We start from the raw sequence: 11,607 nt of genomic DNA on the forward strand, positions 1-11,607 counted from the left end.
TTACTTTTCAAGCTTTCCTTACAAGTTTTTGACTCATGATGTTTTAACTACCAAATATAAGTAGAACATGAAAATTAACTATTTCTTTCTTTGACATATCAATATTCTCTAAATGGTTTAAACTGAACAGTTCAGAATCATTCCAAGCATAGCTTAAGCTATCTGCAGTACTTGTCAAAATATTATGGCTGAACTGTTCACATAGGTCTGTAAATTACTGGATCTGAATGTATATCCCTGTGGGTTACCTGAAACTCAGCTCTCTGAATGCCTATGCTTTTTCAGTCTTTAACCTCCTTTTCCCACATTACAAGAGGATCAGACCATCTTTTTTTGAGCTATGAGAAATCTCATGCTCTTCTCTCTCTTAAATTTCTTTTTTTTGTGGTCCCTGCTTATTAGCTACTTCACAAAATGGTTTCCTGTATTTAGTCACTTAACTAAAATAAAGGTATGCCGACTGCTTTAAACAGTCCTCCCCTAGACTACCTCTTTCCATTAGGACTATGGGTTTTTCAGAAGCTGTCAAGGCATCTAAGGGTTTCAGTTCAGGTTTGTAAATTCTTCCAAAAATGTGCGGCTCCTTCTGGATGTTTTACGCATTTAGAATTTGAATACAGTCCAATATTATAGACAGTGAAATTGAATTATTAAACTGGTATAGGCCATCTGAAACAAATACATTCACATTTATGCAGTATTTTTGGCTTACAAAGGCACTGAAATAGTTCTGAGCTGCTTACAAATAAGCCACCATATAGGCAATGAGTCTGTGCATCATTTCCACATCCTTCACAGTCTTTCTGTCTGCTCCCTATTAAAAACTCTCAGATGAATGTGGTAAGTCTTAATGCACATAAGTTACAAAGAAAATGCATACCTGGACACTACCATCAGCTGATAAGTAACGACTGAAAGATTTTTAAGGGTCCACTGCTCTGTATAAAGAATTCAATTTAAAACTCCCCAGTGTCTTCACCACATAGCAAACCAAGTTGCCAAGACAGTCACTAAAAAGGACAAATCTGCAGTCTGTGGTTCAACCAACATTTGTCTCAGAATTCACAGCCTTGACGGTGAACACATTGTTATATTGAGACTAACAAATTGTTCCACTCACTTCCCCCCCTCCCCCATATTTTAAGGTATACATCACTCATGTGAAGTGTCAGATTGAGTGCATTAGAAACTGATGTTCTCTGCCCACAGAAACAGTACCTCAGAAGCCACAATAATACAAGCTTTCACGCACAGGTCTGTCAGAATATCCCCAGATCTTTCCTGATGGATTAACTTTTACAGTAAGGAAATACATCGGTCTCTATGCTGACTCAATCAGTGGTTCCAATTAAAGTCATTTATTGTGTTAACTGGGGTACATGGACAACTGTTCCTTTGAAACTGGATGGAGGCCTCCAATTCATTTCACGTAGGCCACCAAATCATCAGAGGGTAACTACCAACCTGAACCATATTTGAATCAGTGACCTAGAAATGAAAGGCTCTGCATCCTTCCCTGAGCCATCCAGTTTCCCCTCAAAAAAAACCCATTTTAATCTGTCTTCATGTTAGGTTTATTTAAATCCCCGATATTGAAATTGAATTCCTTGAAGACTTGTATAAGAACAATTCCAATAGATACTGTGGTGAATCCACAAGCCATTCCCAAGAAATCTACAACTCCTACATTACTCCATTCCCTGAAAAGGATGGCTGAAGCCAGCAGGACTAGGGTGGTAAACACAACGTAGTAGATGGCACCAAACACAGAGGAGTCGAAACATTCCAGTGCCTTATTGATGTATCTGAACTGAATGATAATGCTACATCCTAATACTGCCAGAAGTACCAGACAGAGGTACAGAGCCCTTTGACTCGATGGGTTATTGTGAAAGATATCTTGAGCAGCTAGCCCAATGCCTTTTGTGCTGGGAACAGTGAAACTGCCCAACAGAGAGCAAATACTGATGTAAACCATGATATTAGTAGGTCCATGAGCTGGAGCTATCCAGAAGATAAGCAGGAGAAGCATTAGCAGCACTATGCAGAGATAACCCACGAAAACTGGAAAACAAAAAGAAGACAAGATAATAGCAAGGTGAGAACTCTTGGTCTCCTGAAGATTTTAGCAGGCAAATCATGTCATACCAGTGAACTTCAGGTATACACCAGGATTAAGATTTGCTATTGAATATAGATCCAAATCACTCTCTAAGCTTTTAGAGATGTTGTGGGCATCTGCAACCAATGATGTTGTCATGTTCTTTGGGTAAAACAAATCATCGTGTAGTAAAATACACACTCTTGCACATCTGAACTGGGTTTAAGATCGCTTTTTTTATTTTATTCTCTCTTCCATCAGGACTATACTCCTTAAAGCCCCCTGTGACAGACAGCAGTGATAACACCTCATTCATAACCAGTTCAATAAAGCATGGTGTGTGGATCCAGCAAAGAGCTTAAACATAAAGTTAGATCCCATTAAGGTGAGTGAGATGAGTAGGGACAGTTGGAAGAACCGGGAGTCTGTATCATTTACAGTATAGCATCAGTACACAGATTAGACTGGTGCAAAACAGTTCATGCTTTACAGTTTTAAAGAAATATATTTCCAATTCATTTTGGTCAGGTTAAAATGGTAAATTTAGATCAGGGTATTTGTTTTCTTTTCTTTGCGAATTTTTTGGATAGCTGATGTTATTAGGTTTGAGTTTCTCTCACCTAAAACAATTAAAGGAAATAACAATAGTTAGCAGTTTAGCTCTTAGGCAAGAAAAATAAAAGTGGGTCTGGCACATATTAGCACTACTACGTGTCCTCCGGCAGCTAGTGGGGCTTCGCATTCTCTATGAGAAAGAACAGGCATTTCAGCATATGCCTCAACAGCCTATTTCTACACACCTTTATTGTGCAAAGAAATCTGCTCGGAACATAACTGGTATCTAGTATAAGCTTTTAATAAAAAAACAAATGCAGAATTAAAGAACAAAGCACAATCGTTATTTTTTGTTTTGTATAAAACAACTTAAATTGAGATCCTGGAATTACACCTTTCATCTCGAAGTAGCAAGATACACTTTTTCATAATTTTAGAAAATTACAAGTTCAAATGGCCATTGCTCTAAGCTTGCCGTGCAGGATAATGTTTTCAAAAGTATCCACATTTTCCTTTCTGTACACATGTACCAATAAATCTGACGAGTTCCAAGTACAGCAAGGCATAGTTTTCCTACACAAAAGCTGTACTGGTTTGCCTCTGTCACGTCATGGTTTCTTCAGAAGTCAATTCTCCTACCTGGTAGAAGTGGTAAGCCTCTTCCTCCTGTGTGCTCTTGATCAATCTCACAAAATCATTATGAGTTAATAAAGGAACAAAGTACCTGGATTTGTAAGCTTCTCTTCAAGCTCAGCCTGAGTTGTTACACTCTCGGACTTTGGGGAATGGATGATGAGAACAACAGACCCAGCGCAGCTCAGCAAACATCCCAGCTTGCCAAGAATGTTCAGTTTTTCTTTCAGTAAGTAAGAAGCTAGAATGGACCTTTCACAAAGAGGAAGAAAATCAAAAGTTTGACTACATCCTGTGAATAATTCTCTAACAGTGTTGTGCCACATGAATTTCTCTCTTAAAGGAATAGTATCAAATGTTGGTGGATCTCCGACCAAATGTTGGTGGATCCTCAAAATGCATTTCTGACTTATCTTAGGAAAGATTCATCCAGTCTCAGTCTTACTCAGTCCTTGATGTCTCTTCTCAGGAAAAAAAAACAAACAAAAAAACTACAAAAACAAACCCAACAAACAACCCAACCACAACACCCCAGAAGACACCACCACATCACCCTCTCAAAAAAACCCCAAACCCCCAAACCAGGCGTCTGGCGCCCAAGGCAGATATCTACCCATTAACAATTTGGTGAGCTGTCACAAAGCCCAATTTTATAGGTGCTACGCAGTCATGAGGTAAAAGTGACCTTTGGTTACAAAGATCACAGGGCTCAGTTCAGACATGTAGCTGACCAAAATACACAAAATTATGTGGCCTAGGATAAAATAATAGGTGGTAAGTAGAGCACCATCAGTGTGCTTCATAGTGTATAAAACTAAAGACAGTGGTGAAGCCCATACAAAGTAATCTAAACTCTGAAGTAGATGACCAGTGCAGTCAGATACACAATTCAGCAGGCAACAGAAAAATCTCGAGGCAATGCATGGCTTTGTTTTTAAAGAATTGGACTTTTTCACTGCAGTAGTTTCACAACTGTAGTTTAGCTATTCACAAAACATTTAGTTGCATATTAAACTCCATTTAGGAACCTCACTGCCTTTTTTGTTCCCCCCACGCTGCCCCACGAACATAACATTCAAGAAGCTGGGGGCATGCATATGCAAGGGACTCCCTTGCTTCAGGAAAGGGGCCAAATCCAATTAAATGAAAATCAGCATCAATAAACACATGTGGGCTGTGGATAGCAGGGGAGAGAAAGAATGGGAGACAAAAGGAAAGATCTACATAGTAAAGGAACTGTGAATAAAAGAATAGGCAGAAGTGTCCAGAATAACCACAGGGAAGGGGGACACAAAAAAAAAAAGTTTATCTGTTCCAGGTCATAGCGATAGTTAAAGCAGAAGATACTCAGGAACCTTTTCTTCACCATTGCTGCCTCCCCCCCACTTTTGCTGGGGAAAACAGGAATAGGTGACATTATAACACATCATTAACAGTCAAAAGCCTGACTTCTCAGTGGCCCTCCACTGATCACTGAGTCTATCTGACATTTTATTAAGGAGTAAAAACATTCAGATAAGAACAAGAAAAGCAAACTCTTACCCAAATGGAACACCAAGAGCTCCCAAGGGCGTCACTAACACAGTTGGGACTGCAGTGTAAGCCAAGAAATTCCCTATTTGACCCAGAGCCACTGTCAAGAGAACCAGAAATAAGCCTTCAAATCCCTTTGAAAAAAGAAGTAATGAAAACTTACCCAATACTGTCTGGGAAAGACTGACCTTACTGGAAAACAGATGTTACAGATTTGCTTAGCTGTGTTAATTTTGCACTTAAGCAAAATGGCTGGAATTTTTCTATATTTTTAAATTATTTTTTAATACAGAATTTATATTTGCCACACAAGAAGATCCAAGAGGGCACAGTAAATAATCTCATTTGCAATTTCTCTTAGTTGAATATAAATAAGACTACAAATTAGAAACACTCATGGATTACACTCAAATATCTTGCTATTACACTAAAATATTTAAATGAGGAGGGCTAAAAGTATACATAACCCATGATTTCATCTTTAGAACATGCATACATGTAACACAAAGCACTTCGTTATAGTACTTAACAGCAGTGTTACCCTTTTGGGAGGAAAATAAGGACAGTGCTGAGGAAAGGAATCTACTAATGAAATGCTAAGCACATGCATAAGAGCTCTTTGATGCACAGTAGACCACATCAAATTTTCATAGCACTATGTAACATCAAAAGTAATTCCTGACCATTGTAAAAAGAACAGACCCCTGACAAGTCACAATAACAGCCTCACGATATTATTTTTTTCTTTCCCCCAATAAAAACAAATTCCAAAACGTACCACACTATTGCACATCACAGCTGTGATAAACAGTTCATGCATTCAAGTTTTCAGTTAAGAAAGAAAAGCTGGATGGTTTTGCAAGTGCTGGCAAGTTTATAATAGGTCAACATGATGCTTGCATAGTTACAGGGTCTGTGGTAACTGGCAAGAACCTTGAGACTGAACACAAATTATATACAGCTCGAATTCCCAGTTGATGTTAAGAGCCATTATCAGCATTTAAAACCATTTCAAGAATCCAAGCTGCCTTTATGCTCAGGCTGGCATTGCCCTCGACTATCAAATATCATTACCATCATCCTGTTCTTTACACCTGCAAAGCACTGTGCAAACAGTAATTAATTTACCAAATTAGCTCACATTATCAGTAGAGCTGAAGACCTGTGTAACCTACAAGAAACACGAAGGAGACAAACAAACTTATAAAACTGCAGAGTGCGGCAAAATTATACTAATTCAATTCACTGAGGCTTTCTCTGCATGCAGGAGTGAGCCAGAGAAGTTAATGAGCAGAATTTCTACAAGAGTTAGTGATGGTCTCCCTGCCCCTGGGAACAGACTAACTCAGCTATCAGCCTCAGGCTTGGTTTTCAGCAGATGTACGTGGCAACTTTGGCATTATCTTCAAGGCATCTGAAGGCAGTGGGGCAGATCTTGCATGGAGGACAGGGCACAGCTGGCACACTGTGTTTCTGCAGATTACATACATTCCCAAGGGACTCCGACACAAGGTTGCTTTTTTTGGAGGTCAGGTGCCTTAAATTTCTATTGGAAGGTGCCTGACGTTTCTGTTGGAAGAACCCTAACAGATGGCACCAACACCGATCTATAAATTAGGTCTCTGAAGCTTCAAACTGCTCATATTGTAAGGCAACTGAACTTACCAGAAGCTTTCAGCATCACCATGGAGTAACAGTAAGTCTCCTACCACTACGAACGACAGACCAGAACTAATTAAGACCAATTAAAAAAAGAATCTCAGTAACTGTTACCATCTACCTGAAGTTGAGGACCTTTGCTGCCAACCTATCCAGTCCTCTCTGGATAGAAACTCCTCTCCAGATACATCAATGCTGTAAGTCAAGACATGGCTTCAGTTCCTGAAGGCAGCCCAAGCTTTAAACTTGCTAAAGGAGTACCAATATCCCCGAAGTTACTGCAACGCAAAACTTGATGCACGCTGACATGGCTACATTAGCAAGGAGACCAGGAATAGATCCGCACAGCAAAAGATGTCTGCTCTACGCATGTCAGGGTTTTTATTTCAGACTAAATTCAGCCTGCTCCCACGGACTGAAAGTCTATTTGCAGCTGGCGTGCATTAGGCATGTTCCTAGAGTGCATCTTCCAGCCTAGTTTCATCTTAAAGTCCAGTTCAGGAGCTTCAATACGGCTCCAAAACATGAAATAAAGCCCAATCCATGGAGACAAACAGGAGATTCGCTTCACAAGTGTATTCCCCATCTGAGATAAAACACGAACACAGATGTATCCACTATAAAAACCCACCGCATCTATACTGCTATCAAAACCTGCACCGAAACTAATTAATTAGCCAATTAATTAGTTTAATGCTCATTGAAATACCTGTACACATGCTGCAATCACTCTTTTGACTACAGTGTAAGCAAAAGTCCCTTAGCAGAATCTGTGGCCCTTCCTTTGAAGTCTTCAGTAATCCAGTGGATCCCAAGGCCCCAAAATGGTTAGGCAGTGTTATGCTGTCAGCATGCCAACACAGAAATGCTTGTTCACCATCTGAACAAATATTGTGAAAACAAGTTGATAGAGTTTATGTGGGTTTTGTTAGCCATCCAAACTCCAAATTCCCTGCTTGAAAAAATGATGTCAGCTGTTATAATTCCACCCAGATAACTTGGGATATTGCTAATTCCCCAAACATCACCTTTCTTGGCATCCCATAGGTGCCTACCTGGCCCTTGCTATTGCTGTTTGTTGCAATTCTGCATCTGTAATATTCTTAAGCAACTCTTCCCTTGGTTCCTTTGTAAACTTACTGAGGCTTTGTTTCACTACCTGCACCTAGCTACTGGACAAAAGCCAACTGATACCATTCCCTTCAGCTGTTTCGCCTTCATTCAATTCAGTCAGCTCTTTTAAGCATGAAATTGTTTTCTCTGATTCACCAAGATAAAGTCCTGCAATAAAACCTCTCTTATTTTAACTCCTTCTGCTCAGAGATTCAAGACAGGAGCCTCATGAGCCATAAACAACAGTGATTAATGCACAGATTTATTGCTACTTAGGCAGTAGTGATCCTGGCAGAGGAGGAAGCTGATAAAGTACTACTTAAACTCAGGTTAAATTAGCTGAGGACTTTCCTCTGAAGCTCTGTGGGCTTCTACACTTGCTGTGAACTTTGTCCTTCAATGGATCTATAGGTTTCCATTCCTTTTGCATAGCTTGAAGAAACAAAAACAGAGACTTACCTTGCTGTCATGAAACAAGGGGCACAACTGGACTCATATACTTCTCAGAAACAGCATCAGAACATTTCCAAATAATTCACAAAAGGCTGGATTAGAGTCTAAAAGTGGGGTATGATTTTAAGCACGTGGGTAGAACTAGGGCTGAACTGTAAGAGGAGAAAGCTAGCTGCTCCCCATGCTCTGGATTCACATCAGAGAGTGAACTTACTGTGAGCAGAGTTTACAAAGATACTAAGAGTAAAATTACACTGATCTCATATCAGCACCACACAAGGCTTCACATTAATCTTGTAGATTAAAAGCAAAACTGAAACTATATCTGTCAAGCTAGAAATCAAAAAAGATTTTTTTTAATTGAGGCTGGCTAAGTGCTTTCTGATCTAAAAAATAACATGTGCTCAATGAGCCCTTTTGTGCAGAGGGACAATTTCTTATTCAGCTTTGACTTTTATTAAAAAGCCGAGCGGACCAGAGACACAAACCGTGCAGGAACCCAGAGTCAGAGCAGTGCGTGGCTGCCAAAGGCTGCAAGAACCAAATGGGTTGGAAATGTGGAAAGATGTCTGACTCAGGTTTGCCCCAGCTCTTTGCCTTCTCAAACACTGTCAGTCACAGTAGCCAGAGTGAGAGTTTACTAAAGGTGGGATATTTCTGAGGGATGGGAATTTTGTGACAAGTGAGCGTGAGATTCAAGATGAGAACCCAGGTTTCCTGATGTCTCGTTTCACCAACTAAGTGCAATTTCTCCCTTCAGTAAAAATGAAAGCTTTTAGGATACTTACTTGCAATAGTGCCAGACCACCATACGATATCCGTTAAGTACGAAGTACCTGAAAGAGAAAGTACAGGAAGAGGTATTAGAAAAACATGAAACTGCAATATTGGAACTACGAAACAGAATAATTTCAACAGTCTCAGCTATTAAGGACCTTTGTCTTAACCCTGTTGTTCAAAGCAACTGAATGGGAGGGATAAAAAAAAGAGAGGGTGCTCAGATTTGGCCTAGGTGTCCAAGTCAGACCTTCTTGAGGCAACGTATTCGTCAGAAGTTCTGTTTTCCAGTTTGGAGTACCTGCGCAATGCTAACACGGTATAACATAGAAGAGTGTCCAAAATGTCACAAAATGCTTCTGAGGGTGACATTTAAACATACAGATTAGAACCACTACTAGGAGAATGGGAAACCTATGGAAACAAAACATGATTTGGATCAATTAGTTTGCTAATATAACCTCAATGAAATTGTATCGGAGAAGTTGTAGCAGAGAAATTGTTTTGGCAGTCACATAGCATGGACTGATCCTCCTGCTTTTGAGCTTTGGAAAGTGCTACGACTGAAGCCTCTGAATTCCTGACATACTACCCCGTTTCAGAGAGAGGAGTAAAAACCCTGGATTGTCCCTTAGTGCCTCCCAAGCTCAAGGATGATTATTTTCACTGCCAGATTATAGGCTCTTGCCTTGGGATGCACCAGGGGAGCCTGTGCACCATGTTTTATGAGTTCTGCTTCTGTAGAACATCAAGGCTAATGACAGCTTACTAAACTAAAGCCCGGCCTCCACTAAGCGTAACCTTGGCATCACATTACGCTCTTACGTTCTGCTCCTCTTTCTAGCAATTCAGCTCTGCATTTATTTGGGAAGATGCTCCCTCAAGAGCTTCTGGAGCAATAGGCAATATTGTACCAACTCTGAAATCCCAAATGAAAGAAAAACACAGTAATCTATAACTCTGGAGACGTATAAAATATTAAGTGCTTGGAAATCACACTATATAATTGAAATGAGATGGAAAATGACTAATGAAAATGGCCAGCTTTAGAGTGGGTGTAATAATTTTTAGACTTTTGTTATTGCATATAAAATAAAAACACTGTTGGGGGCACAAATTATAGAAAATATTGACTCCAGTAAGATAACTTTGGAAAATATTTGTCACCCGCTGCTGCTTCTAACTAAGCAAGGATTACTAATTGCATTGATACTCTATTATTGATTCAATGGAGAAGACAGAAAAGACTTGAAGTGCCTCCTTGTTAATTATACAACACCTACTGAAGCCAGTGGAAAAAAGACATCATCTGACACTGACGATCTTGGGCTCGCAGCTCCGACTGCTAGATTCAAGGCAGAACCACACTGCTTCACAACATTAAATAGAGAGAAACCTAGGGTATTTGCCTGGATGTCTCCATACTGAGCACAGCAATAGGAAATACTACAAATTGCTCAGCAAGATACACGAGTAAACACCAGCAATATCTTCAAAACAGGATGTTTTACAGCTGTCAGAGCCGGGAAGGCAGGCACACACACCCATCACCCACTTAGCCCCCTGCTCCACTGAAAGCTCTTCAGGAGTAATTAGACCCAACTATACTGCAAAATGGAAACTTCCCCCAACTGCCTTGGGATGGAAAGTCATTCCTTTCTCTCCTGTTTTCTCATTGTTTCCCTCACAAAAAAAGATTTGCATTTATGAAGCAAACGTGACCTCTCCGTGAACAATAAAAATAGATTACAGCTATCTTTGAGGGAAAGGGAGACTATGCTGGCAAAACAGTAGTTTATCTGAGGCCCTTAACTGTAAGGTCATTGCAGAAAAGGCAAAATAAACTTGTTAGATCAGGCTGCCAGCTGGTAGTAATATAGTTGCAAGCTTGCTCTGCTCCACTGCATCCGCCCTGAACACGCTAGGTGCAGCAGGCACTGGAAATACACTGCTGCACTGTCTCAAATACATGTAGGTGTATATATATATTTACACACACACCCCTATACAGGAAAAACACCTAGCACGTCCTGGCCACTAAAAAGGATTTTTCATAAGAAAGAGTTTCCAGAACCTAGGGACACATGTTCGTACACACAGACACCATCACTTACAAAACAAATGGCTATTGACCACGGAAATACAATTAAAAGGCCTCACGCAACCTGCGTTTACAACTTTCCCCTCACATAAAAGCACGATATTAAGAACAAATAAATATATTGCATTTTCCTATATGTTCAAAGCATCAAGATGCAACTAGCAAATGCTATTCAGAGGCTGCATGCTTTGGGGAGCCCCAATTTCAGAACAGAATACAGCAGATCTTCATAGTCTGTGCATTAGCAGCTTTGTTTTGGCTGAACCGTCTAGATAGCGCTGTCAGTTCCTGACTATGTTCATCTCAGAAAACAGTAAGGAGGAATGGGATTTCAATGCGAAAAACAAAAGATGGAAATGATTTCATGTGGCTGGTGTGCCTTTCTTCTCTGCAAAGGGAAACCGCCACGTGACTGATGTAACTCGTCGCGTGTGTCCGTGGAAGAGCCAGAACAAACAAGCCACAAGATGTGCTGGGGCTGCTCACGGCAAGAAACGACCCGAGCCGAAGAAATGGGTAGAGAACTCCCACAAGCGCACCAAAATGCCGCAAGGCAAACCTGCGCCCGCCCGCCCAGCCGGCTCCCCGGCGCCGTGCTCCGGCCTGACAGCGGACCACCGACCCGCGGTACCCCGGGGAGCTGCACCCGCCGTGCCAGCCCCTCGCTGCTCCCCACCTGCCC

At 40.7% G+C, this 11,607-nt stretch overlaps 1 protein-coding gene across 1 annotated transcript in view; it reads right to left on the minus strand.

The window, feature by feature from the left end:
- Window positions 1-1,552: 1,552 nt before the first annotated feature.
- Window positions 1,553-11,607, minus strand: part of NIPA1 (non imprinted in Prader-Willi/Angelman syndrome 1) — a 44,763-nt gene continuing 34,708 nt past the window's right edge. The window contains exons 2-6 of the mRNA XM_010580488.1: window positions 11,485-11,601; window positions 8,836-8,883; window positions 4,832-4,922; window positions 3,381-3,541; window positions 1,553-2,064 (exon numbers count right to left, since the gene is read on the minus strand). Coding sequence (XP_010578790.1) covers window positions 1,553-2,064; window positions 3,381-3,541; window positions 4,832-4,922; window positions 8,836-8,883; window positions 11,485-11,601 — 929 coding nt within the window. The remainder of the gene's footprint in view (window positions 2,065-3,380; window positions 3,542-4,831; window positions 4,923-8,835; window positions 8,884-11,484; window positions 11,602-11,607) is intronic.

Source organism: Haliaeetus leucocephalus, unplaced genomic scaffold, assembly GCF_000737465.1.
Source record: "Haliaeetus leucocephalus isolate CR32 unplaced genomic scaffold, Haliaeetus_leucocephalus-4.0 Scaffold712, whole genome shotgun sequence".
NCBI classification, from domain to species: Eukaryota; Metazoa; Chordata; class Aves; order Accipitriformes; family Accipitridae; genus Haliaeetus; species Haliaeetus leucocephalus.